The sequence below is a fragment of the Bubalus kerabau genome, chromosome 1 (assembly GCF_029407905.1).
Source record: "Bubalus kerabau isolate K-KA32 ecotype Philippines breed swamp buffalo chromosome 1, PCC_UOA_SB_1v2, whole genome shotgun sequence".
NCBI lineage: Eukaryota > Metazoa > Chordata > Mammalia > Artiodactyla > Bovidae > Bubalus > Bubalus kerabau.
Genome location: NC_073624.1, coordinates 66,608,367 through 66,635,810, shown reverse-complemented (window position 1 = coordinate 66,635,810; position 27,444 = coordinate 66,608,367). Strand labels below are relative to the sequence as shown.

The window sequence follows — 27,444 nt, the reverse complement described above, 5'->3', positions numbered from 1 at the left end:
TCTCCTCCTGCCCCCAATCCCTCCCAGCATCAGAGTCTTTTCCAATGAGTCAACTCTTCGCATGAGGTGGCCAAAGTACCGGAGTTTCAGCTTTAGCATCATTCCTTCCAAAGAAATCCCAGGGCTGACCTCCTTCAGAATTAGGGAAGGGATTAAGAGCACAGAGGGTGCTACCAAGTGTTTATTTATTAACTTGTGGTAGAATTGCCAGATTCAAAAACAGGATGCCTGGTTAAATTTGAATTTCAGATAAAATAGTAAAATGTGTCCATTTTATGTATATGTCCTACATATCCTATGGGACATACTTATACTATAAAGACTACTAGTTGTTTGTGTGAAATTCAAATTTAACTAAGTGCTCTGTATTTTATCTGACAGCCCTAACCTGAGGTTAGTTAACTTTCTCATTCCCAACATAATTAAATCGCTATTAAATTTACTTATTGTTGTTTCAAAGCCCTGGCTGTGCCTTAGCATACCTAGTAGTGTTGTTTTTACCCAGTCATTTAATTTCTGGGAACTTGACATGGCTAGCGGTTAGATAGCATCACCGACTCAACAGACATGAATGTGAGCAAACTGGGAGATAGTGGAGGACAGAGGAGCCTGGCGGGCTACAGTCCATGGGGTTGCCAAGAGCTAGACAGGAGTTGAGAGAAGGCAATGGCAACCCACTCCAGTACTCTTGCCTGGACAATCCCATGGACGGAGGAGCCTGGTAGGCTGCAGTCTATGGGGTCGCTAAGAGTCGGACACGACTGAGCGACTTCACTTTCACTTTTCACTTTCATGCATTGGAGAAGGAAATGGCAACCCACTCCAGTGTTCTTGCCTGGAGAACCCCAGGGACGGGGGAGCCTGGTGGGCTGCCCTCTGTGGGGTCTCACAGAGTCGGATACGACTGAAGCGACTTAGCAGCAGACAGGAGTTTGCGACTGAACAACAAATTTATCCACCGAAAAACAGGAATTGTAAAAGCTCTTTCACAGACTCGCTATAAAGACGAAAGAAAATAAGTTATGTGACACAGCTCCCAAAGCGCGTTAACGTCGGTCCCCGCCCAAACCGGGTGGGCCAAGACTGCATATCCCACAATCCTAGGCGGCGGTTTCCTGCCATTACCTCATTCCCGGCCTCGTTCTCGCCAATCCCTGGTTCTCCAGGGGTGTGGTAGCGGGCTGTTCTCGCGACTTTTGCTTCACCCTTCCCCTGTACTACTCCTGTCGCGAGACTTCCTGCTCCTCCGCCTCCTCCGCCGCTCCCTTTGCGGCCGCCTTAACCCGGACCAGGACCCATCCTCTCCCCTACCCGAGCACCGGCCCCGGCTCTGCCGAGGCCCCGGTCCCCCAACCCTGCCTCGCCGCCGCCATGGCGGACCCTAAGTACGCCGACCTTCCCGGCATTGTGAGTACACGGCCGGCCCTGGCTCCCCAAGACCGCGCCCCCAACCTCCTAAAGACCCCCAACAGACACCAACCCGTGACCTTTCCCGCCTGCACCCCTCCTCAGCCCCGAGGGCTCCTGCCGCTAGCTCCCTGACCGGCCCCAGCACCCTTCGGACTCCGACCCGACTGGGCTGGGCTATGCGAAGGCCTACAAGGCCCCTTTCCGGCAATCGCCGGTTTCTTCCCCCAGAAATGGTCTCTAGGCACTTAGCACTGTTCTCTAGTGCTTATTACCATCCGTGTCTACACCTCCCGTTTCTCCCCAGATATTCCCATAAGCCCCTCACCCCCACCTCAGACACACAAACCAGGCCATTTGGTGATGGCCTTCACTCAGCAAAGAGTGAGGAGGTTACCGTGACAGAACCCCAGATAGAGAACTCTTGTCCTCTGGGGAACCTTCGCAAGCCCCTCACATGCCGGCATGTACCTCCCTTTGTGCTGCCTTACTTGCATTCACGAGGTGGGGGGTTGGAATAGGACCTTGTGTACTAAGGTCCTGAGTCACTCTCAGCCCTTGTGCCAGGGTAGTGTGTGCAGGGCCTAATGATGGCTCCTCTCCTACTTCTGATTGCCCAGTACCCGTCATTCTTCAGATTCAGGGCAACATCTTTGTCATCACTTAACACTCACCATTTACCATCAGTCATCTCCACTGTTATCCCCACCCCTGTTAAGACATGGGAAATGACATGCAGTCCACCCGGCAGGTTAAAGAAGGGGCAGAATCCTGGCATCACAGCCTGACTTCTGTGTTAACTTGTTCAAATGGAGTGGGGTCAGGGGTGTTGCTGGGTAGTGCTGGGTAGTGAGGTTGGATGGTCACTGCTTCTACCTGCAGGCCAGGAACGAGCCAGATGTTTATGAAACCAGCGACCTGCCTGAGGATGATCAAGCAGAGTTTGATGCGGTAAGATTATGTGGTGCCTCAGGACTCCTGTGGATTCTGATCTCTCTCTCCCAGGCAGGCCCTTTCCCTTTTCTGGCAAGCCACAGCAATAAGCGGGTATGCCAACCCAGCCTGAGTGGTATGTAGGTTGCAGGACTTGCAAATGAGCAATGCCAGGAAGGAGAATCAGGTCAGTGGAATTAAAACTAAGAGGCCTGATTCTTAGGCCTTTTAAATAAAATTGAAATATCTCAAAACAGGCTGGGTGCTAGTGACTTAGCCCTGGTAGTGCTAGTCCATGGTAATGAATCATGAAGCCTGCGTACTTAAAAAGTGCATTAGTTTAAGACCTAGACCTTCTATTTCATAATATATATCTCTCACTCAATGTTCATTAACATCCTAACAAGCTAGACTTTGAAGTATAGAGGAATACTCTTTTACGTGAGTATCCAGAATCCACTAGGCAAGGAAAATGAATTGGAGACTTCAGAAAGATAAGAGAGCTGGTCAGAGCAGAATGAATTTGAGGAAGAACATAAATGTTTCATATTAGCAGAGGAGAGGACTTGATAGCACTTTCAGATTCAGGAAGAACTCAAGAGGAAGGAATTAGCTATGGACACATTTTAACCATAAGGGAAACCACTTAGCATTGTTTATTGAATGTGTTCATTTTGTGTTGATTTTTGTGCAGTACAGAGGAAAAAATGTCCCTGCCCTCAAAAATCCCCCAGACTAATGGAGTTAGTATACATATAGGAAACATGAAAGAAAAAACTGAGTGAATGAAGTGAACATAGTGGAAACTCTGAGCGTAAGTGCCAAGGGGAGCAAAGATCTGTTCACATGTCTTATAGGATGTATTTTAGATTCTATAATTTGCAAAGAGAGCTGGGCTAGGGTCACCTTGATGGTGTGAGATCTCAAAAAAGTGGTGACTAAGAGTCAGTGGGAATAGGCTCTCTGTATGTGTGTCTGTGAGTCCTGTGGCTACGTCTGTGGGGCTTGTTAGTTCTGGAGAACGCTGGTTGCTGGCTTACAATGTATGGCTTGGCGTACTCACTTATTCCTTATTTGATTCCCCCATGTGGAAGTGGTTCCTTCTTTGTGGGGAACACCTTCCTTGTCCCCTCTCTGAGTGGTGTGTTCTTGTTGCTTCTGTACTTGCTGGCGTTGCAGTCTGTCCCCCAAGCTTGAGCATCTGGAGATAATGCAGATGGTGTCATTGCTCAGGGCCTAGGTGTGCACCTTCACTCTAAGAGGTATCTTGTTAGGAAGCTGTCTCTGACTCAGAGGGCAGGAGTATATGTACTGAGGACTCCGTTCTGCTACCATAGTTCAGAGACTGTTCAGCTCTGGCCTAGGGCCTATAAAATATCAAACCTTCATGGTGAAATAATGAATGGAAGTTTGTCCCTTTGTCACTGACCATGATCAAACAGCTAATATCATAGCAGTCCCCTTTCCAAACCAAAAAATAAATTGTAATTTTCCTTTCGAAATCATGGGCTATCTCTTAATAAAAGGAGCATTACCTTCATCCCAGGCATGGAAGAACCTGACTCTTCTGCCCTGATTGGCTATTTCTCCCTGCTGAACCTGAGCAGCCTATTTTAGTAGCATCCAGTGGCGTGGCTGATGGGCTGATGTCCATTTCCTGCAGCATGTAGCCAGAATACCAGTATAGAAGTAGATAAGAACTGGATGGTAAACACGAGGAGCTAAGTTGCCTCCATCACCTAAGGCTCAGCAGAATGACACTATCACTAGGGACGAGTGAGTAGGGTCAGGAGACTCTCAGGTACTTCAGGAGCCCTGGTGGGAGTGGGGGAGACCTGAGATGTTTCCTGATGTCAGCTAATGTTTCTGGCCCCTGCATGTCCCTGTGGGCCTTACGAGGGCAGCTTTCGGGAAGTCAGCTGACTAATGGTTCTGCCACTGCTCTTAATATTGATGTAAGTGTGCAACTTGAGGAGCAGTTGGTTGTACTTAGACAATCCAGCATCCTCATTTCCTTGAGGCCTGGATTCTCACTAACAGCCGGTCCCCTTCTCACTTACCTTCCCAAGACCCAGTATGGGTCACACTGCACACCACCGCTATTGTGGCTGAACCATGAGGTTTCAGTCACCTTCTTAACTCCAGCAAGAGCATGCTCTGTCTTAGTCTCCAGATTATTTGGAACTTTAATTTTATTAGTTTTTAAAATAGGTAATATATGTACATAGAACAAAAAGTATCTCTTCCCACTGCTGCCTGCCAATGGTCAGTTCCTCCCTGGAGACAACCAATTTGATCAACTTCTTAATGGAACCTTTCAGGGCAGTCTCCAGATTTTTATTTAAAGAAGTAGTCAAAGGTTATTGACGACCTTCCCTGTCTTTTCACCTTCTTCCTTTGATCGCTCCACTATGGAAGAAATCAGGCTGCTGAAGGAAGTAATACCTTGTAATACACCCAAAAGATTGTAATTGCTAGTTTAACTTAAACGGAAAAGTTTGCAATTCCCATAGTGGGAAGGATGGAAGAGGAAATAGTAGAAGGTTTTATTTTAGGTAAAAATGGTCCTGATTTTCCTGCTATCCCTTTAAAACAATTTTAGCAGGAGCTAAAATATTCTAAAGTGAATGGGCCAGAAAACCACACAGGCTAGCCCTTTCTTCCTCAGTGTAGGAGGATCCCCTCTGCATATCAGATACTCCTGGGTTGATTTGGGCCATGAGCTTTTTGGAAACTTTTCTTAAAATGTCTTGTCAGGAAAGCTAATTCCCAGCTGGAATTCCCTCCCCACTGAGCCCACAGGCTACACTTGGGTCTGTATAGGCGTTCTGCTCCCTGCTTTTGAAGTGCTGGAGCAAGGGGGAGTAAGTTTAGAAAACTTGCTAGAAACAGGATTAGTTCCTCCTTCTGTGCCACACCTATCCTGATGCCCTGTGGAAGGGGAAATGACCTAGCCTTAGCTTGGTGGGGCCCTGGCAGGGGCTTCAGTTCTCCAAAGGGTAAATGATGCCAGAGCCTCCACCAGCCTGAGATGGGAAATAGTAAGTTCTCTCCCTTACAGTTCGGGATATCACAGAGTGTGCTTGATTGTGTTCATTGACTGTTGGCGCATTGAACTTACCGGAGTTTTTCCTAATGCTTCCCCATCCTCCCTCCTCACCACCTTGCCTGGACACTAGTTTGCACAAGTAAGACCATTCAGTGCTTCTTCTCTGCATGTTTTTTTTCATTTGCCATCTCGCATGCAATGCTCTGTCACTGTGCTATTGTCGCAGCTAATTGTTTTAAATTCTAATGCATCTCTAGCCGGGTCACTAAGGGGCCTGCTGGCCTCATGGTTAAAGATTCTTAATCAAGGTTTAGAAACACAACTATGATTCATGAATCATTGTGTCTTCCCCTTGTGAGGTCTGCAGAATAAAACTGTCCAGTGGAGGATGGGATAGAAACATGGAGACTAGAACACTTCTGGACATGAGGAATTTAAGAGTAGGAGTTGGAAGGGGGTTGCCTTTCTCCTCCATAAACTGAAATGGAGTTAAGAGAAAAGGAATGACGTTTAGCCATTCTGGACAAGGGTTAAGAACAAGGGGGACAGCAGCAGTCCTCACTTCTTAGCAGTGTGTGGATTATACCTGATTAAGATGAAAACTTCATCTTAATATTCCCTTATGCTAAGCCTTTAGAGGAAGGTAAATGGGCTAGGAAAGGGATGTTATATGCATTTTAAGGGACTAACTTGGATTCTTTGTGCTTCCACAAGTCTTCCTGTTTCTGTACCCCTCCTTTAGAAATTGTTGGATGGTCAGCACTGTGTGGGTCCATCCTGGACAGTTTTATTCTACAGCTGTATCCATCTTCCTTGTCCTCATGGTTCTGAAGTCCCCCTGGCTGCGGTGTTGGCAAAGAGCCTGAACAGGCTAAGGGAGCGGCAGTGACCTCTTCCCGTTTCTGATCTAGAACCTCAAGTCTTGCCCTCTGAGGCACAGCCACTTAGCCAAACAGCCCTGGGGAGTCTGGGAGGTTATTAATGAGAGGGACTGGGGAGTCATGTACCTGGGATCAAGGCACTTAGAATTCTAATCAAGTTGGCTGGGTGTAGTAAGCTCCCATAGTGATTGTAACTACTCCAGGTTACAGACATTATCCCAAAAATCTCATTTCCCAACCCACCCGTAGATCAGACTTGGAGGTGGTATATATGATTTACAAATTAATATACCACTTTTCCTTTTTAAATTTTTTCTGTCCTCCCCCATTCTGCTTTTTCCTCATGACTTGGACTTGAACTTATGGCCCATTGTCCTCTCTTTTCCCTTGAGTTTTTAATCAAGCTGGTTTTATCTTGGTGAGGCAAGAGAAAGGTAAAGTGTATTCTGCAGAGACATCCCAGCCTTAGACCACAGGACCTGGATCCACCTCTGCCCTGAACTGAGAGAGGAGTCTTGGCTGGGCTAGAGGTTGAAGTTCTGATGCATCTAGCTGAAATCTCTGGGGCAGAATGTAGTTGTTTTTATCCCATCATGTCTTTTCATACACATATATCCGTCCTTTCCTGGCAATTCTTTAACCAGTCTTGCTTGGAAGTGGAGCCGTATGTGTGTGGCTTGGGCTAAAATAAGACCTCTTTTTGAAAGACTCTTACTTTTCCCCATTGTATACCCTCCAACCCCTGTGAACAGAGGGTTGAAGAAATATGTTCTGCACATGTCTGGTAGCTGTGAATCTGGGTGTCTTTTGGACTCTGTGCTAGCACGTCATGGCAGAGTTGCTCTGGATCCCTCAGAGTGTAGGGTGAGTTTCCAAGCACTCAAGATGGATACAAACACACCAGACTACACAAGGGACCAGGATTTGCCTTGCCTCTCCTCTGGCAACTGAATGAGGATGGGGCTGCAGTTAGGTACTTCTCATTTCATTGAACTTACCATCTGTAATCTAGAAAGTTCACTTTGTTCTGCTTAACACAAAGTCACATGAAACCACCTACGTAAGTACCCGCATTATGATTGATTCTGCCATTCACATGCCTAATTCTTCAAAACTAGAGAAACCGAGAGACAGGAAGACTTGAGCCATGAACTACTCCCCTTGAGAATCATGGACCCTCAATCAGCTACAAGCCCTCAGACTCTTATCTCCACAGCCTCTGCTTCACATTCTGCCATTTCTACAGCTTCTCCCTGCCTCCCCCAGCCTTCTCTGCCCCCACTTTCTTCCATGCCACTGGCTCGCAACACCTAACCCTTAGTTCCCAGGTAATCCTGAATTGCTGCTGTTCACGGCAAAGCTTCACGACATCCTGACCACCAGAGAGGAAAGGGTCCCAAGCTCTTCTTTCTCTTGGGGTATGCAGTGACCCCAGCTGAAATTTCCTGGCTAGGCCCCAGATTTTGCTAGGCTCCCCGCGGGCCCTGTGATGCAGTATATTTGAAGACTATCATGTAGTGCATGTGACAATTTGCTAATAACAATTTTGTCTTTTTTTTTTCCCTCCCTCACCCCCATTTCCCCATCCCTTTCCTTTTAACTCTTTTGATTTTCTCACCTCTGGGGAAACCACAAGGAGCTGGTAAGAAGCCTGACCTTTCATCTGCTTTTTAACGGGGTGTGCTATGATGGGCAGTTGTTCTCTGTCCTTTTGTCTCTACTAAATCTTCTGTTCCTCTATTCAGCCCCAACCCCAGCTGACCTTTTCCCATCTCATGAATCACTGTAATGACACTACCTCCAGCCCATGCCCCCAGACCTCCAAGACACTGGCAGAGTCGGTGCCTCTGAAGGGCTCAAGTGTGCTGTCCACCTGAGCCTTTGGAGCCGCACCCTCGGAGAGGCTCCAGGAGGGTGCCAGTGCTGGGCAGGCCTTCTGCCCCAGGACGTGCTCCTGCAGCAGGACTAGTAAGATGGAAACACTGACCATCCCTGCTATGTCCAGAAGCTCTGACACTCACACTCTAGTGGTGACCCTTTTTTACTCCACACATTCCCTCTTTAGAAAACTAAATAAGAAAGTATGTTCTCATCTGCGTAGTGCCTGGCCCATAGTAAGGGCTTAACAAAATGGTAGCTGTGATTGCTTTCCTTAGTCTGTAGACTATGCCTTTTATAGAGGTTTGTTTTTTTTTTCCCCCTACCTCATTGTCAGAGGAAGAAATGGCATATTCTTATTCTTGAGGGTGAACTTGAGAGAGGGTAATGTTCTTTCCTAAACATGAGTCCGTCTCAGACACACACTTTTTAGAGGCCTGAGACCACAGCTATTTGACCAGTGGGTGCTCTGGCCATAACACTTCAGAGAAGATTGAGAGAATTTGTGACTCAGTTGTTTTTTCCCCTAGGCACTTTCATATGGGACATTGAAACCTTTTATTTTCCCTTAATCTTTTTTAGCTCTTGCCCCTCTGCCCAGCACTTCCCTGAAGAGGTAAAAAGCACAGTTGATATTTTCTCCTTACCTGCCTCCTCCCTCATTTATAAAACTGCCACTCACACTGATTCCTTGGGTAATAGCAGAGCAGAGATGAAGGGTGGAGCTTGTGTCTGCTGCTCTTTCTCCATGTCTCTCCATCATAAACTGTCCCGCCCCCCATCAACCCCTAGTACCCACTGACAGAGAATCTCAGTCCTGGATACATATTAGAATGACCTGGGTAGCTTTTAAACTGGCCTACTACCCTGGCCCTACCTCAGAACAATTCAATCAGAATCTACAGATGTGAGCCCATCCCTCTTTTCTCCCCCACCCCTTTTCTAAGTGATTCTATTGTGCAGGCAGGGTTGAGAACCATTGTTCTGGTTAAAAGAAAGAAGACTTTCTTTGCCTTCCTCCAGTAGAAGGTGATGTCCACTCCAAGAAAAAGGCTTTCCAGGTCTCCTTCCTCTTCTCCAGAAGCATGATGAGACCTGTTGGACTGCTGACAATTGAGGGAGAGACATGCAGTCTGGAGGACTTGGTTTTGGTGTAGTTATTAGACTCTGAACCGCTAACAGATACCTAGTAAGGAGAGAACCTTTCTGCCTCAGTTTCTAGGGTGAAGTTTCTTTCACTTTGTTTACCACGTCCCCTCCTCATGGAAGAGCTTCAGTGCTTGAGAAACAGCAGAGGGTCAGGGAGAAGAGGCAAGTGCTGCAGCTTCTCTTTGAGAAGAAGCAGGGCTCTCTGTTTCAGAATGTACCTGTGGCCTTTGTCGATGGGTACTCTTGTCAAACAGATACAGCTTATGCTGTTGCTTCTAAGATGTCCCTTAAAAAATAACACAGTATCTGCCTCTTTTCTCTATCCCTTGAATTCCCTGACTTCATGGCAGTCTGGAAATGGCATCTGGCCAGGTCCTCTGCCAACCTTTTTTTGTATCTAAAAGCTGTTATCTTCCCTTTAGCAGCACATGCAAGTTCCAATACTCAAGAGCTAGTAGCCTGATTGCTCCTCTTTCCCTCCAGCAAGGATGGGAGGTTAGCTTGAAAATGGACTTCCTCAGCAGCAAGGAAATTTACTTTTGGGAGGGGGAGGTTAAAAGAGGTCAGGTTGGTTTCTTGCCCTGAGTGCATGCGTTCCAGATAACTGGGAGGGCCCAGTTGGATTGGGGAAGGGGAGGGGATGAGAAGGCTTATGTACAGAATGGGTGGGGAGGTTATGCTGCCTCTGTTCCCAGTTGAATCAGGGTGTTAATATTTATACAACTGACACTCCAAATTTACCAGGAAGCTTTCATTTCTTAGGGTGAACCTGGGTCGATAGCTTGGATTGGAGCCATCCTTCTTTCCCCTTGGGAGAGTAGAGCCCAGTCTTCTAATGGTTTGGGGATTTGGGGAGGCTCTGGGAAGTTCTAGGGTGGGAATGAATCTGCCCCTGGCCTGAACTACCTGTTTCTGCAGGAGGAACTGACGAGTACCAGTGTGGAGCACATCATTGTCAATCCCAATGCTGCCTATGACAAGTTCAAAGACAAGAGAGTGGGCACAAAGGGACTTGGTGAGACTGGTTGGAAATTGGATGGGGAAGCCTGACCTCAGGCCTCACTGACATTTGCTTTGGGGAAAGAGCTGTCTTATGGAAGCCGTCACAGTCACTGAGATCATGGCTGCCGTGGGTCTTGATCAGGACCTCAATTCCATCTTCTTTTCTTGGCAGATTTCTCAGATCGAATTGGAAAAACCAAAAGAACGGGATATGAATCTGGAGAATATGAGATGGTTTGTTGTTTGTGTGTTGATGGGAATAGTGCAGCGATCCTATCCAGTGGGCATTTAAGACGGAGCAGGGTATAGGTGGGATTCTGGGTTCCTTTCTGGTTGGGGGTCCTCAGAAGCCCAGCTGGATGCAGGGGAGGATGCTTTGTCCCCCTGCTGTTGGCTATGGAGTGTCTCCAGGCCTCCAGCTCTCTGCAGGTCTTCGAGTGAGGTTGATGGTGGATTCTTAGTTGGGTATGATACTCTTACAAACTCAGACTGGGTTTGGATATGATACCCTTACAAATTTGGACTGGGTTTGGATACATTCTTGATTTTTTTTTTTTGATACATTCTTGAGGTTCCCTGTTTTAGGAGGTGTGATGTCACCGTCTGTGCTTGCTCTCTAGCTTGGAGAGGGTCTGGGAGTGAAGGAGACACCCCAGCAAAAGTACCAGAGACTACTGCATGAGGTCCAAGAGCTGACAACTGAAGTTGAAAAAATCAAGGTAACTATAGACTCCCCTCTCGCCTTTCTGCTGTGACTTACATAGAAGAGGAAGGCCTCCTAGCGGGAGGAGAAAAATTCCCTAAGCTCCTCCCTAAGGGGGCTGAGGTTTTCAGAGTTTGGGAATGCACATGAATTTATAGTTAGTGCTGTAAGTGGGTAAGGAGCAGCCCAGTGACTTTCAGCCACAGCTGTCTTTAAGGGTCTTGATCTATTTTTTTTCTTGACTCACTCTTAGCACCCCTCACTGTCTATTTGTTTTCATACCAGACAACAGTGAAGGAATCAGCCACTGAGGAGAAGCTGACCCCCGTGGTGCTGGCTAAACAGCTGGCCGCCCTGAAGCAGCAGCTGGTTGCTTCCCATCTGGAGAAGCTGCTGGGACCAGATGCAGCAATCAACCTTACTGACCCCGATGGAGCTCTGGCTAAGTGGGTGCCAGACTTTGCTGGGAAATCATTGCTAATTGGGGTGTAGAGGGACTCCAGCCAGGTATTGACAGGGCTGCAAAGGGGAGAGGTGGCCTAGCTGTTCCTTAGTGCTGACCCTGAGGCAGAAACAAGTGACTGGGCTGACCCACATCCTTCAAGTCGTGATAATATTGCTGGTTTTTTGATCCAGGCGCCTACTGCTGCAGCTGGAAGCAACAAAGAACAGCAAAGGGACTGGTTCAGGGGGCAAGACCACCAGTGGAACCCCCCCAGATAGCAGCTTGGTCACTTATGAACTGCATTCTCGGCCTGAGCAGGACAAGTTCTCTCAAGCTGCCAAAGTATGTTTTTGTGTGTGTGTGTGTGTGTGAGTGATGTTGGAAGCCAGGGAAGACGTGGCTCTGGAGACTTTGCTGTTGCCCTCCAAGGAATCACATCTGGGGAGAGGGTGCTGGGAATGCTTGATTCCTCTTGATGTCTTATTTAAGACCGTGACTAGGGCTATGTTCCAGAGAAAGAAATCCCTTGGCAGAGTGGTGGGGAGAGAGGAGGGGAGGGCAAGCAGACCAGCAAAGAGCAGGATTTACCTCCCACTGCAGCAGAAGGGAGGTAGGTGGATGGCAAATCTCCCCTCTTTCCTCCCCTAGGTGGCAGAACTCGAGAAGCGCCTGACAGAGCTGGAAGCCACTGTACACTGTGATCAGGATGCTCAGGTCAGGTGCTCTCTTGTACTTGTTCCGACCCTCACATCCTGAGCCCTAAGGTCCACAGCATTCCACAGAGTCCAGGGAGGAGTCAGGAACAGGTTCCAGTTACAGGAGCAGCCAGCAGTTGCCTGCTGGAACCAGAAAGGATGGGAGAAGGTGGTAATCACCTGGAGAGATGAGAACCACTGACTTCTCTGCTTCTTTTCCCCATCAGAATCCCCTTTCAGCAGGTCTGCAGGGAGCCTGCCTCATGGTGAGTGTAAAAGGAACTGGAGTCTTTGGATGACAGAGGGGATATCCGGATTGGGTTTGCTTAGGAAATTGTTTTTGGATATGTAGCTGTTTATTCATTACCTTCAGTGGAATATGAGGTGGCCTCTTCTAGTCTGATTCTGTCTGCTTCATGACACTTGTCCTGACCCCGCCCCCAGGATACTGTAGAGCTGTTGCAGGCGAAGGTGGGCGCCCTGGACCTTGCAGTTTTGGACCAAGTGGAGGCTCGGTTACAGGTATTAAGTGGAGGCAAATTGAATTACAGGCAGCTAGTGACTTTGGAAGACCTTTGATGCCTTTACTATCAACCTTAAAATCTGTGCTTTCAGAGTGTGCTGGGAAAAGTGAATGAGATTGCCAAGCATAAAGCTTCTGTAGAGGATGCAGATACACAGAGCAAGGTCAGGAAGAGATCTTTCCTCCCATCTTCATACCCTTTCCTGTTGGGAAGAGCAAAGCATGAGAGCACTGAATCCTCAGGCCACTGTCCTCATAAGCTCTTACCAGCTGAAATAAGGCACTGCTTCCCTGTTGCCCCAGCTTGCACTTGTCTCACCCTAATGGTGTGTATTTGGCTGAAGGTTGGCCACTGTGGTGTCCCTCCAGGTGCACCAGCTGTATGAAACCATACAGCGCTGGAGCCCCATCGCCGCCTCCCTTCCTGAGCTGGTACAGAGACTTGTCACCATCAAGCAGCTGCATGAACAAGGTGGGAGGCCAGCCACAAGGGGTGTCAAGAGAAATTGGCAAGTGAGCAACTCTTGTTCCCTTCCCTCTGATCTTGGATTCTAACGCCATGCCTGCCGTTCTGACCTTTCACAGCCATGCAGTTTGGTCAGCTTCTGACACACTTGGATACCACGCAGCAAATGATTGCTTGTTCCCTCAAGGACAATGCCACCCTCTTGACTCAGGTGAGTGCCTCCCTTCCCCAGCACACACAGGCAAGGTTCTCCAGCTTCAGTTCCAGAGGGTTTTGCCGTGGCCCATTTGGTGGCACAGTGGTGTGGCAGGGGTTTGGTTTGAGTCTCCATACTGTTTCTTGGTTGCCATGGGACATCTGACAACTTATTTAACCTATGAACCTCCACCTCACCATCTGGCAAATTATACCTACTTCAGAGTTATTTGGATTAGATGAAGTAATATGAGTAAATTGGTAAGAGCTCAGTAAACCTCCATTCTTCCTATAAAACCTACCTTTTCCCTCTGTAGTCTCAGCTGGGTTTTATCCTCCCTGGGTCCTCAACCAGATGTTCCTGAGCACAGCACACTAGACAGAACATGGGCATTGAAATCTGGAGCCAGGCTCCCGCCTGGTTTTGCCCCTTCCTTCCTGATGCTGAGCTGTGAGCGTCACCTCTCCATTCTCTAAGCAGTGCCCAGCACAGAGCAAGTCCTCAGGTTCTGGCGGAGGCACTGTTCTCAGTGCTGGGGGAAGCACTACAGTTGGGAGTCTGGCATCACAGAACTGTCAAGATAAAGTGCTTGGCATGGTGTGTTCTTCCTCCAGAGCAGTTTTCTAAAACTTTGGACGAGTGAAACCCTTACTTCAACAAAATCCTATGTGTCCCTCAGTACATAAAACAGATGAAAGGACTGTTCTGGTTAAAGTCAGGATGGGAATTCTTAAGAGGCCTGCCTGCTTAGCAGATGCCGTGCTAGGTCCATGGTGCTCCAAGTCACCTTCCCATTCTGGGGCCCACAAGCTGTTTCCATTTCTTTTTTCTAATTTGGCTTTGTTGTGCAGCTTGTGGGATCTTAGTTCCCCAACCAGGGACTGAACCTGGGCCCCAGCAGTGAAAGTGCAGAATTCTAACCACTGGACCACCAGGGAGTTCTCCTGCATGTCTCTGTCTTCTCTAAGAGCATTTCTTCAGTTCCTCACCCAGGTAAGCACCTGAACCTGACAGTAAAGTAGCTCTCTCGCTTTCTAGGTGCAGACGACGATGCGTGAAAACCTGTCCACAATTGAGGGGAACTTTGCCAACATTGATGAAAGGATGAAGAAACTGGGAAAGTGAGCACCTTTGGGTGATGGAGGACAGGGGTAATCCCTACCCCTTTGAACTCCATTAATACCTTACACAGGGTTTCCCCTTAATCATAACTCTTGTGTCCCATTTGACACTGGGGGCAAGGGCTTCTTGCATGTGGGGCTTACACCCCCTCCTCTGAAGAGTAGTAGAAGCTGGGGATATTAAATGGTGGTCTCCCCTTAGGCCACAGGGATGAGGACGTGGCCCAGCCACATGCCAGCTCCTGCCCAATACTGCTTTGCCTGGTGTGGGGGAGGATTGGGTCCTGTCCTCCAGCACAGCTTCTGTGGCTGACTGTAATACTGTACAACTGTTTCTGACCATTAAATGCTGTTGTACTCTGTCTGGCCTCTGCTGTTTCCTGGGGAAGAGGCAGCACTGAGAGAGACATACACAGCGTAACAGACAGTCTAAGCACTCTCTACCACAGAAGGATTTAAATTATAATCTGTTCTTACAAAAGAACTAAGGAAAAAATGAGGACAGAGTCAGAGCCAGAGTTTCAAAATATTCTCATCTGTTAAATTAAGAGTGTCTCCCATAGAAAAGCAGTGGAGGCCCCACAGGGCAAGTACAAAACAGAATTAAAACTCCCAAGGGTCTTGTCTTTACAAAAGAAAAGGCAGGAGGCAGCCCCTGGACAGCTGGTCATGCTGGCCGCTCCGGTTGGACCATGTTGCATAATCCTCAGTCGCATCGTCACAACGTCTCTGAGCGTTTTGATGGGGGAGAAGGGGCAGTGTAGTGTGTATGGGAGGAGACACCCAGAGGGCTCTCTTTGCCCCCTTACCCCCTCTTCATATCCCAGAGGAAAGTGGAGGGAAGCTGGCTACACCTTGAAATGAGGCTATGTGTTTCAAACCTGGGGACAGGGTAAGAGGGGGATCTGTGCTTTGAGCAACCTGAGCCAGAGGCAGAGGGGTGTTGGCAGGGGTGAGGGGAGGACGCATGATGCTTATTGCTTTGTACCTTTCATTGGGAAGGAGGGCAGCAGCCAACAGTAGCTCACAGGTTTGTAAACTGAGCCTGCTGGCTTCAAGAAGGGAGGCAATGAAGTCGAATTAAATATAAAAGAGTCATTTGTGCAAAAATAACTTAAACAAATAAAAGACCTGGGGGAGGGGGTTTTCCCCTTAGCCTGGTGGGGAGAGGGCCATATACCACCCCCCCCAGGCCTTTTCAGTGACATGGCTTTGGGGGGGAGGGGGTGAGCTTCCCTACCCCCTGCAATGGCTCAGGATGGGACTGTGGGGGAAGGGGTTGCATTTGTGCTCTGAGTGGGGAGTAGTGCCCCCACCCACTGTCCACAGGTGCAGGTGGCTGGCAGGGGCTCCCAAGGCTCAGCACTCAGCTCTCCCCAGTCAGGGTCAGATCCAGCTCCAGGTATGGCTGCTATGGGGCCAGTTTCCTCCTCTTGTTTTTGGCAGGACGGCCAGGGCGGGCCCGGGGAGGCAGAGGGACAGCCGCCTATACAAGAGGGGAAGTTGAAAGAAGTGATCAAACAGCTGGGTATCAGGAAGTCCTTTATTTTCTCCCCACTCCCACTAACCTTCTTCTCCTCCTGCCTCATCCTTTATATGCACTCCCACCCTCCGACGCAGTGATGCACACTTACGCGGGTTGTGGGGCTGGGGTCCAAGGTAATGTCCTGGCGGGAGCTGTTGCTGTTCCGGGTTGGGCTGCAATAAGGGCACAGGGGGATCAGGAGCACATCCCCGAGTGCCAGGGGATTTTCAGAGTTTGGGTGGGAAGCTTTCTACATGTGGGTAGTGTAGGCATAGTATCCTTATTCATATTCAAGTAAGTGCTGCCTTTTTGAAAGCCAAATCACCCTTAACTATTGCTATAAACCCAACAAGAAGCCGGAAAAGGCCAGTATACTCACTTGTATTTTCTCCTGCGGCCACGACGAGACTTTCTGACTACCCCTGGGGATACCTGAGAAAAGATGGACTGTGTGTAGGAAAAGGCACCTTGGTCTCAACCTTTCCTCAGGGCCTTTGTGCCCAGACAACCATTACTTAACCCACACTCACCTTAAGGTCCTCAGAATGGGGCCCAGGAGGGGATGGATCCTTGGGCTCAGCACCCCCTTCAGCCAGCTCCCCATTATGCTGCCAGTGGTGGGTCCTTCTTGGGGACCGTTCCATTTGTCCATTGAAGCCACCACGTGCCCCCCACTTGAGGGCCAGTCGGCCAGGCTCCCGCCGGCTGCCAGGCTTTCGTCCCCGGCCTGGCCTGGCCTCACCATTAATGCCCCTAAGTCCCCCTCCTCCCCTCCGGCCCCGTTTCCCTGACCCCCTCCCAGTGAGCAGCTCAGGGACTGGGGGATCGGGAGAACTGTGGGGTGGGGCTAAGGCACTGAGGGGAGGCCGGGCAGGCTCCGATTCAAGGGCTGAGGTGGGGCTCTCGGGGGGCAGACAGGGGGCTTCTGGCTGCTCTGGAGGGATCTGCAGACAAAACAGACCTCTGTCAGTTTCAAATGCAGTTCCAGCTACTTTAACTTGAAATGTCTGTATTTCCAATTTGCGAAAAAAATTCTCTCCCTAACACACACACCCATCCCCTCACCTGGAGACTCTGTAGCAGGCAGGCTAGGGGACTAGAAGCCTCTGAGAGGGGTGGAGGAGCTCCCCCCCCAGGGAGGAGCTGCAGCCCCAACTGGCCAGAGAGAAGAGGGCCAGGAGGTTGCAACAGACTGGGGAGGGTTCCAGGGCTGCTGGTCAGCGAAGACAGGTCACCTGTTAAGGAATTGTAAAGTCAAGGGTCTCCCTGGGCAAACCAATTAGGCTGAGCAGACCCTATTCTTTTAGGCTTGACTCAGTGGTCACAGACTTTCCTCCCTAATTCATGTAGTCTCTACTCCCAATTTTTCTGCTTCTTTTCTTCTCTCCCACACCACAGAGTCTTCCCTCAGACTCACCCAGCAGGCTGGCACTCAGCAGAGGGCTAAGGAGTTGAGGGGGTCTCCCTGAGTTGGAGGGGGCCTTGCCCAGAGAGGAGGCCCCCGGGTCAGTAGTTGCCGTGGTGACACTGGAGGTAGGTGGTCCAGGTTGGGGGGCGCTCAGGACACAGGGCTAAGAAGAAAAAATGGCTGTAACATCTACATGTGTAAAGTATTCAATAAGTTTATAGTACTTTCACATGTGCAGTCTCACTGAAGCCCCACTGAAGTAGGCCATGCTTATTAAATACAGACCCAATTCTTACAGTCCATCCTACCCCCAGCTAAGAACTAAGCCCTCCTCAAAGGCCCTAAGGAAGAGCTCAGACATGAAAACTGAAAACCTTTTATTCCCAGCTCCCATCTCTGATTCTATCTCTTGTTCTGTCCCACCCACTCACCCCCTATCCTCACCTGGGGGGGCGTCCCCGAGGGGGGATCCAGGCTGGCAGCCAGCAGCGCAGAATTTAAAGCTATGAGGGTGGGGGGAGCTGAAAGGGGGGGGAACAGCAGGGGGGGCAGGTCTCCCAAACCTGAAAATGTCTCCCCACTTGGACCCCCGGTTCCCTCTGCAGATCCCTCCCCATCCCCAGCTGTGGGGCCCAGGGCCAACAAGGGCAGGAAAGAGGCAAGGAGGTTGCTAGGAGGTGCAGAAGGGGGTGGAAGAAGGTCTGAAGTGGGTGGTGGAAGCAGGGAAGCCACCAAAAGTGAAGGCCCTTCGGGCTCACCTGGGGCTAGGGGAGGGCCAGGTCCCCCTGGTGGGGGGAGCAGGGGCTCAGGGGGAGGTTGTCCCCCTCCCCCAGCCAGCACGCCAAATAAACTGTGGCTAAGCAATGGAGAAGGTGGAGGTTGTCCCAGACTCAGAGGGAGGGGCAAGGTCCCTAGCATCCCGGGGAAGCCGGCTCCACTCAGCGCCAGGCCCTGCTCGGGACTGGGGAAAGGGAAAGCCTCCCCACCAGCCAGGGGAGGCAGAGGGCCGGCTGGGCCGGCCCCCATCCCAAGCGCTTCAGATGGGCTTTGAAGCACAGGGCTGGGGACTAGGGGGGCTTTGGAGGCAGCTGGTGGGGCAGGGGCACCTGCAAAGAAAAAGAGAGGTTCAGCTCTAGAGAGACCCTTTCTCCCAGTATCTAAAGAATCCAAACTCCCTGCCCCCCGACCCAGAAAACCACTACAGAGCTCTCTAAGTTCTCCCTTCAATGTCTTGGTGGTCTCTTTGTACCCGAAGGAAGGGCTCTGGTGCACTCACGTACCTGGCACACTGCTGAGGCTGCCACTGGTGGTCCCAGGGAGGGCAGGCGGGATGGGGTGCGTGGGCTGGGGAGAGCTCCCTGAGGAGAGGGTGGGGGGAGGAGGAAGGTGTGCATCTGACCCCAAAAGGTTAAAGCTTCCATCAGAGTGGGAAGGGCCAGGGGTGGGGAGTCCCAGCAGGGACAGCACAGAAGGGAGAATTGGTTGGGATGGCTCCGGCAGAGGAAAAGATTGGGGGGTGGGAGCAGGGGCCCGAGGACGGCTCCGCCTAGGGGCTTGAGGGCCCCCCCCTTCTAGCAATCGCAACACAGTCGGGGGTCTGCGGGGACGACGCTGAGAGGGACGGGGCAATGAGGAGTGGGAAGCTGAGGGTGCCTGGGCACGGGGCCTTCGGCCCTGTAAAGTGCTGGGAGGGGGGAGTTGGGGGTGCTGTGCCTTGGCCGCTGCAGAGAGTAGGCTGCTAGCAAGAAAGGGGGGTGCCCCGGACCCCTCCACCGAGGGGGCCCCTCCCAGGGGCCCCAGGACCAGGGGCAGGTGCATAGTGGCTGAAGACACTGGTGGCTGAGTGGCAGGACCAGAGGGGCCAGGGGGACCAGGGAGATTATTGCTTGGGGGCAGGGGAGGGGGTGTTAAGGCATCACTACAATGGAAGAGAGGAGGGTCTGAAGGTGGTGAGGAGGAGGCATGGGGGGCTGGAGGAGAGCCCAGGTCAGGGGGCACCAGGCTGGATCGGAGAGCAGCTCCCCAGCTATATGAGGGGGCGTTGAGGCTGATAGCAGGTGGAGGAGGTGCAGCTGGGGAGGGGGCATTGCCCCGTGGGAGGAAACAAGGGCTGCTGCTGCCTCCAGAGGAGACGGGGTCAGGAAGCCTTGGCTGTGGGAAGAGCCCCCCAGGGCCTGCTAGAGGGGGGAAAGCCTGTGGAACTGAGGGTGGTTCTGGGGGAAGGGAGCCAGGACCCCCATTGAGTGGAGTTGTAGGAGGGGCTCGACAAGGAGGGCGGGCAGAGGGAGGCCCTGGGGACACAGTGTGGAACATTTGGGGGCTTGCTCCCTCTCCTGCAATAAATGAGAAACAAAGGATCAACCTGTGGCTCCCCTTCCAAGAACTTTGTCTTTTCCATCCCTTCCCCCACAAGCTCCCAGCTTCCCTGTGCCCTCCTCTCACCAAGCAGTTCCCCACTCCACCCTTCTTGCTCCCTCTCACAGAGCTCCTCCCACCACCCCTCTTCCAGACCCTTAAGTTTTCCTCAGTCTCTGTAAAGTGGAGAACACTCACCAGGAGAAGAGTGTGAGCAGGTGGTCTCCATGCTGCGGTACAGAGTTGCCATGGCAACAGCTTTCCGCCGGTGGTTGCACAGCTTGGTCATGTCCTCCTCTGATGCTGGCCCCACCCCAGCCCCACCCGGGGTCACCGGGGCCAAAGGGTCAAAGTTGAAAACCTGTAAGGTGGAAGGCACAGACAAGGACCCTGAGAGAGCAGAATCTGAGAAGAACTACCTCGGTCAGTGACCGGCATTAAGTCTCTCTGACAATCTCACCCTCACCATTCTGACCTTGGGGACGTTGAGTGGACACTCCAGACCGCACTTGCAGGTCCCATCGCTGAGGAGGTAGCTCCGGGTTTGCTCCAAGGAAGACAGCTCTGTGCCACTTGGACTGGGAGAGGATAGGGTCAGAGTGGGAAGTTAGATAACACTGAACTGGAAGACACTCTGAAAGAACAGTTCAAAGATCTTCCTAGGAAGGGCAGAGAGTAAGGAAGAGATGGAGAACAAGTGCACAGGACCAGAGGCACAGAGAGCAAAAAGGCTGAGGAAGGAAGAGGAACAGAGGGCAACAGGGCACCAGCGATCTGGGCATAGAGAGGAATAGAAGAGAGAAAACTCAGGCAACTGAAGGGCCTGGGGATAGAAACTGGGGAACTTCGGGGAGCCACACCTGATATAGAGCACAGCACCCTCTCGAACACAGCGCTGCCAGCCGATGGGGACAGATGTGGCCACAGGGCCCCCAGCTCTGTCTGCTCCACTGCTCTCATTGCCCCCATTCATTGTGTGTAATCAGCTCCCACGTGCCTGATAACACAGACATTCATGTGGCATTAGTAGGATTAAACTGGGCTGGGTACCTGAGGGAGTATTCCCGCAAGGCAAAGGTTGTGTGGAGACTCAAGAGAACTCAGGAGCAAAGGGAAACCCTCAGAGAGCTGGGGGAGAGAATGAGGGGGAACCTTCTGCCAGCCCACCATGGCTACCTGAACATGTCTGCAAACATTGTGGGGTCCAGTCTAAAGCCGGGGCCGCCGGCTTAGCCCACACCTGCAACACAGGAGAGAAAAAGGACAGTCAGGAATCTGCCCAACCTACTAAAGCACCACAGACCAGGATACTCTCAAGGGAAAGATCCTTAATAACGGGAGGTAAGTACCCAGAAAGATCCCAAGGATCTGGTGGCTGAGTCCACAACCATCCTCTCCACGTTCAGTCCCTAGGGACCAGAGGGTCGGAGCCACAACTTTCAGGGACCGGGGAATCACAGCCCAATCCCTAGACATATAAAGGTCAAGGCCCCCTCATCCCACCAAGGACAGAAACCTTCAGCCAGGAGTGCGGGTTAATTCCCATAATCTGTAGGAAGTTTCCCAGAGAGGCTGGCCCCTGCTGTTCCCTCGCCCTCAGGAAGATCATATAAAAAGTAGATTGCCCGGCAGATCACCAGGCAATTGCCCAACTGCTCGGTGGGGTGGTACCAGCGTAACTCCCCCCATGGCCTCGCTGCACTAGACAATCACTGATCTAGTTCACTTGGATTTTCTTAAGAAACACTGGAATCACAGTTCTGTCTTCTCCCAGTATTCTCAGAAGCTCCGGATTTCCCCCCAAGCCTAAGGCAAGAAGAATCAGCACCTCCTGTCTCACTGGCTTCAGTTTAGCTCCAAGAGGGATTCTCATCTGATATATATGGGGACGCCCCACAAACCTGCAAGTATTCTCTCCAACCCCACCATCGCTCCCACCCCACACTGGCGGCTTCTAAACTTTCCCTCCCGTAACAAGGCGCCCTGTCACCCAGCCTGCTTCCCTCAGCTTGGGGAGGAGGGGAAGGCGCACGAAGTAGGAAGGAACTTGGGGAGAGGGCGGGCGGAGGGTGGGCGAAGCACTGAGAGGAGGGAGGTGAAGAAGGCAAAAGTCAAGCAGTGAGAGAGAGAAACGGTGGGAGCAGGTGAGGGCGGGGGAGTGGGGATGGGGCCAGGGAAAGGGGCCAAGAGGACGCGGAGGGGGCAGAGGGTAGGGATAGGAGGGGAGGGGGAGGGGCGAGGTGGGGGGGCCGGGCCCTGCACTCACCGCGGCCCATGGTTCGGCCGGCCCCGCCCTGCGCAGTCGCGGCCCAGAGGGTGAGTGGGAGGGAGTGGGAGGAGGGTCGGTGGAGCCCGAGCCTCCGGTACAGCCCCGGCCGGTCCTAGCAGGAAGCGCCGCCGCCGCTGCCGCGGATCACCGAGCGGCCTCCCGCGCATGCGCCATGGGGGCCAGGGGCAGCCCTGGGGATTCCGTTCCCAGAAGGCACCGCGCAGGCTGCTACCGCCGCCGCCGTCGCTGCCGCCGCCGCCGCCGCCACCGCCGCAGCCGCCGCCGCTGCCCGGACGGGAGAGGGGCGGGGCCGGGCCCCCGCCCAGCGGACAACGACGAGCCAACAGGAGGGGCCGCAGTGCGCATGCGGGAGCGCGCCTACCCCTCCCCCACAACCCCCCATTAATCCCCAAGAGAACAAACACCCCACGCGGGGGCCACCCCCCCGCCCTCCGCGGAAGGATCCGAGCCTCTTCCCAGGCCACTGGTGGCCAATCCCAGCCCTCCCCTGGGAGGGGCCCCTTCCAAAGCCACAATCTGTTCGGGGAGCCAGGAATGCCAGGTCCGGGAGGAGCCGGCCCGAAAAGATGAAAGTCGCGACTTGCCCTTCCCCGCCCCAAAGGCTTCCCGGGTAGTGTGCTGGGACTTGACCCGCCTCCCCAGGTCAACATGTCAAAACACGACCCCGGCCTGTCAAGTCACATGACCTCTGCCTGTCACTGACAACCTGGTCATGTCTTTGGGCCAGGAGAGACCATCTGGTCCAAGCCACCCCCCACCCCCATTTACAGGAGAAATGGAGCTCTAGAGCAGTGGTGCAGGCCTGACCAAGGACCTGTCACCGGTCACACCACCGCCTATACTTGCCATCCAGCCACAGCTAGCCTTGTGACAGTTTTCTTAGGACAAACTCTGGCTGCCCCCATGAGGATATGACAGGATATGTAACAGGCCACCACATGGCCTCCGTTTTCTACCTAATGGCACGTGAAATATAGTTTGCATTTTCCACCGTGCTTTTCACTTTTGTTCAAGCTGCCTCCAAGTTCATAATAATCTCACGTCCAGCAGGCGATCTTTTATTTACGAACAAGGACGGTGAAGCACGGCGAGATTAGGTAACTGGCCTAGGATCCCTGGGCAAGTGAGGGACCGCTGAGGCTAGAATCTGGGTTCCTGACAACCCAGTCCCAGGCATTCTTGCGCTCACGTGCACGCAATGTTCCAGGCAACAAGGCTCTAATGTAGCCCAAACACCTAAGGCAGGAGGCCTGAAGCCCAGCTCCTCACAGCAGGGAGTCACAGGACCTGCAGGTCTGATACACTGAAAAGGGCGGGCCTGGTCTTTGGTGAAGGGCAGCAGAGCACCACTGGGGGGAGATGATTAGACGAAACAGTGGGATCGGGGCCTCCCGGCAAAGAACACGAATTCTGGCATGCGAGGGCTCATCAGATACTTTACAAAGGAAAAAGTTTAAGGGTGCTCTTCAGAGAAGAGCTTAAAATGACTACCAAGGGGCGTCAAGCTCCTTGGCTTCTTTTGAGAGAAGACTCCTTTAAGAAGACTCGAGAAGATGCAAACAATCCTGGTGGATGAATGCAAATTTTCAAAGGTGGGAGGTTTAAAAGACCTGGTGTCCGTTAGCAGGGAGGGGATCAGGGGCAAGGAAAATGGGAGTTTCTTTTGGTGGAGATAAAACGGAGGCTAATGTCAGATGGGCGGAACAAGAGAGCTCTAGAGGGAGACAAGCTGCAGTGAGCCTTCACACCGCAGCTTAGGGGCGACCACAGTTGATAGCCGTTGGGGCCGTTGGGTACCGGGAGCTGGCGCCCCGCCCTCTCTCCTCTCTCCCACCCCCCCCTGCACCTCCCACCACCCTTGTAGTCCCCTGCGCGTGCGCGCGCAGATACCGGTTGCCAAACATTGCATCATCCCCGCCCCCCTTTCCTCCCCTCCCCCTCCAGCTCTCCCCTCCGCGCGCGCGCATGACTCACTCACCTCCTCCGCGAAGCCTCGTGACCCAAAGCTACTTCCGGGTCCAACACTAAGTCGACCCCCAAGCGGGAGGGAGCGACGAGGGCGGTCCCGCGAGGCTCCTGAGTGGCGGACGTAAGGGATGAGGTGGGGCCAACGACGGCGTGCCGCTTCCTGATTGGTAGGCCTCTGGACCCGCCCAGAGAGGAGGGCAAGGCCCTGTTAAAAGATCTCAGCTCCGAGGATCGAGGTCAGAGGCTTGAGTCTAAGGCATAGAGTGTATCATGTTGAAGATGAGCGGGTGGCAGCGACAGAGCCAAAATCAAAGCCGGAACCTGAGGAGAGAGGCGAGTACTGATTCCCCATCTACCTTTTACCCTCCCATCCTCTCGAACACGAATTGGCCCCTTAAAGTTAGGGCATCCGCTCTTATGGGTGTAGCCCCACCCCCTCCGCAAAGAAGAGAAGTGACTGTCCCGGGGATGGATGAGGAAAATCCTTTATTCGAAAGTAGTGCTTACGAGAAAGACACCCCTTCCTTCACACGACCGCACCATCCTACCCCTGCCCGGAGCACAGTCCCTGATTTGTGCTGTTAGACGACCGGGCCCCCGCGAGGAAGATTTATCCTCGCGTTGCTGACCCTAGGCCTCTTTGTTAGGCCTGTCCGGTGGGAGGCGGGGCAACAGGACACACCCCCGAAAAGCCTGGTGACCCAGTGGTTCGGGCCGCTACCGCCGCTTTGCCACCGGCGGCCCTCCCCCTCCCCCTACCCCCAATCCTGTCTCGGCCTCAGCGTCTCAGGGCCAGCATAGCCACGTCAGTAGCTGGGGCTTCTGGACCTCTGCAGAACATTCTTTCCGCACCCTTGCAGAGAACAGAAAATCTTAAGCCGGCATAAGTCTGAGGGAAGAGGGGTATCGATGGACAGGGAACGGAGATGCGTTTTCCTTTCCCCAAAGCCCTCTAGCCTCCTGCTCAGGAGAGCATCTTGGATCTTTTAAGTGTGGGAAGCCACCTGGGGTGTCCCAAGTGGATTGCCCTTCCCCTGGGATTGGTGCGTGCCTCTTTCCCCTTGTCCTGTCTTCCAACTAATCTCTGTGTAACCATTGCATCAGGCTAGCCCCCTGTTTGGCTCTGCAGCCCTCTGGCCTGGGGCTACACTGCTGATGAAAGCCTTGTCCCACACACGGGAAGGCAAGAAGGGTTCCCCAGGGAGGACAGCCCTGCAGAGAAAGACTCAGGACGATATTGCATCTGCAGTCCCCAGGGGCAGGGAGCTGCCGCTCTGCCTTTGAGCTTCCTTTTCCTACCCCTGTGAGAGATTGGGGAGAATTTATCCATTCATTCCTAATACTTAACCAGACCTACTGTGTGCCATGCAGCTTGGTACCCAGCATTTATCCACAAACAAGAGAGAAAAATGTCTGCTTTCTCAGAGCTTACATTTCAGTGGGAAGAGGCATACAGTAAGCAAATATGTAAAGTGCCATAGAAAACATTAAAGCATGGAAGGGTAGAGAATGCTGAGTGGAGGTTACAGATTACACTGGGTGGTCAGGGATTCCTTCACTGAGGTGATATTTAAATGAAAGACTTATGTGGGAAGAGAGAGCTTTCCAGAAGGAATAGCAAGAGCAGGAGTCCTAAGGTGGGAGCATGTATAGTATCTTTAGGGATCAAGAGGCCAGTTGGCTGGACTAAAGTGAGCAAGAGCTGGGGAGGTCAATGAGAAAACAAGGCAAGGAAGGAGCAGACTGTGGAGGGCCTTTTAAGCCATTTAAAGGACTTCAGCCTTTAATATTAGAGAAAGCAATGGCACCCCACTCCAGTACCCTTGCCTGGAAAATCCCATGGACAGAGGAGCCTGGAAGGCTGCAATCCATGGGGTCTCTGAGGGTCAGACACGACTGAGCGACTTCAGTTTCACTTTTCACTTTCATGCATTGGAGAAGGAAATGGCAACCCACTCCAGTGTTCTTGCCTGGAGAATCCCAGGGACGGGGGAGCCTGGTGGGCTGCCGTCTCTGGGGTCGCACAGAGTCGGACACGACTGAAGCGACTTAGCAGCAGCAGCAGCAGCAGCCTTTAATATGTGTGAGATTAAGTTTTAAACAGGAATGACACACCCTGACTTAAGTTTTAAAAGGTTCACTTTGGCTACTGTTGTAAATAGACTCCAGGAGGGGTTGGTTGCAGGAGCAGAAACTGAGAGACCTTCTGCAGTCACCTAGGAAAGATGAGAGTAACTTAATCTAGATTAGAAAAAATGGAATTGGTGAGACGTGTTTAGATTCAGAGGTTTTGAAGAATGAGTTTAAGTTTTGCTGTTCGTTTGGACTGGATTGTGGGGTCTGAGAGGAGTCAAGGATGATAGCAAGGTTTTTGGCTCAAGCGACTAGAGTTGCTGTATACTGAGATGGGAAAGACCTTGGTAGGGGAAGATTAGCCAAAGTTTGTCTTGGGATGTATTAAGTCTGAGATGCATATTAGATATCCAGAAGGAGGTCCCAGGAGAAGTCTAGACTGAAAATACACATTTGAAGGTGGTCAGCGTGGGAATAGAATTGGGAAAAGGCCACTTGATTTGTTCCCGTCCCTGTAGTCCAGTCCTTACCCTGGCACATTTGAAGACTGCCTTGAATTTAGAAAAAGCTGAGTTGGCCAGGATTTTGCTATTATGTAATCAGGACAACAAATGTCAGCAACTAAAAATAAAGGAAGTCAGGCTCTTCTCTGTCCTTGGAAATGGCTACAGAGACTGATAACTATCAATAGGAAGTAAGGATGGACCAGTAGGAAGCTGGAGGTAAAAAGAACCTTTCTCCACCCTTCCAAAAATGGCTAATATTTATCTTTGATCCCCACAGTGTTCCAGAAGGAAGTGTATCTTCATACATCACCACACCTGAAAGCAGGTAAGTTTAACTGACCGTTTCCCCAAACCAGCTCCTAAGAGTTGCGGCTTATGAAATTATGAAAACACCTAGAGAAGACAGGAGAGGAAGGTTTGAATCTGAGCAGGTTTTTGCTGTTAGGCCACATCCATCCTCCTGGCCTGCCCTTAAAGAGGTGACCAAATCCCTATTCTTAGAACATGTCCTAACTGAAAGCTGGCTCTTGAGTGCACAGTCAGGTGAGGTCTCATCACACCTCATTCCCCACCCAAGGTTAGATGGACCCAAGGACTGTTTGCCCAGGCTCCCCCCACGGGAGGAGAAAGGAGTACAGGTGTCTGGTAACTGCCCTGGAAACAACCAGTGGAGTTCCCCAAGGGAAGCTGAAGACTTTTACTAGGAACCCATAAGAATGCATGTCCAGGTACTTGTTTCTTCAAGTGCTGGGCAAAAGCAAAAAGGGACTCTCATTCTAGGTCAGGAGTTGAGACATTTTAAAGGGGCAGACAGTAAATGTTTAAGATGTCGAGGGCCTCACAGAATAGTCTTATCTCACAGCTGTTCGTC

At 51.6% G+C, this 27,444-nt stretch overlaps 3 protein-coding genes across 4 annotated transcripts; 2 read left to right on the top strand and 1 right to left on the bottom strand.

The window, feature by feature from the left end:
- Nucleotides 1-1,215: 1,215 nt before the first annotated feature.
- On the top strand, nucleotides 1,216-14,810 carry DCTN2 (dynactin subunit 2). 2 transcript variants are annotated; one of them, XM_055578505.1, is made up of 15 exons: nucleotides 1,216-1,407; nucleotides 2,290-2,358; nucleotides 10,216-10,312; nucleotides 10,472-10,533; nucleotides 10,920-11,018; nucleotides 11,288-11,448; nucleotides 11,639-11,789; nucleotides 12,096-12,161; nucleotides 12,370-12,408; nucleotides 12,587-12,664; nucleotides 12,758-12,829; nucleotides 13,035-13,137; nucleotides 13,251-13,342; nucleotides 14,366-14,448; nucleotides 14,651-14,810. In XM_055578505.1, exons 1-15 carry the CDS (start codon nucleotides 1,372-1,374, stop codon nucleotides 14,661-14,663), a joined length of 1,221 nt encoding a protein of 406 aa, XP_055434480.1. In that variant the 5' UTR covers nucleotides 1,216-1,371; the 3' UTR covers nucleotides 14,664-14,810. The 2 variants fall into 2 exon arrangements, with proteins under 2 accessions (XP_055434480.1, XP_055434487.1); XM_055578512.1 differs by having other exon boundaries at nucleotides 1,217-1,407; nucleotides 14,366-14,810.
- Nucleotides 14,811-14,962: 152 nt separating this feature from the next.
- MBD6 (methyl-CpG binding domain protein 6) lies at nucleotides 14,963-22,130 on the bottom strand. The gene is made up of 15 exons (XM_055578469.1): nucleotides 22,003-22,130; nucleotides 20,913-20,976; nucleotides 20,597-20,733; nucleotides 20,212-20,314; nucleotides 19,935-20,097; nucleotides 18,662-19,714; nucleotides 17,826-18,487; nucleotides 17,391-17,544; nucleotides 17,039-17,208; nucleotides 16,504-16,917; nucleotides 16,353-16,405; nucleotides 16,083-16,146; nucleotides 15,655-15,934; nucleotides 15,437-15,579; nucleotides 14,963-15,177 (listed from the first exon to the last, which is right to left on the bottom strand). Exons 3-13 carry the CDS (start codon nucleotides 20,707-20,709, stop codon nucleotides 15,860-15,862), a joined length of 3,024 nt encoding a protein of 1,007 aa, XP_055434444.1. The 5' UTR covers nucleotides 20,710-20,733; nucleotides 20,913-20,976; nucleotides 22,003-22,130; the 3' UTR covers nucleotides 14,963-15,177; nucleotides 15,437-15,579; nucleotides 15,655-15,859.
- Nucleotides 22,131-24,264: 2,134 nt separating this feature from the next.
- On the top strand, nucleotides 24,265-26,892 carry LOC129650254 (DDIT3 upstream open reading frame protein). Its single transcript, XM_055578534.1, has 2 exons — nucleotides 24,265-24,327; nucleotides 26,851-26,892. The coding sequence occupies exons 1-2, from the start codon at nucleotides 24,265-24,267 to the stop codon at nucleotides 26,890-26,892; spliced, it is 105 nt and encodes a 34-aa protein (XP_055434509.1).
- The last annotated feature ends 552 nt before the right edge of the window (nucleotides 26,893-27,444 follow it).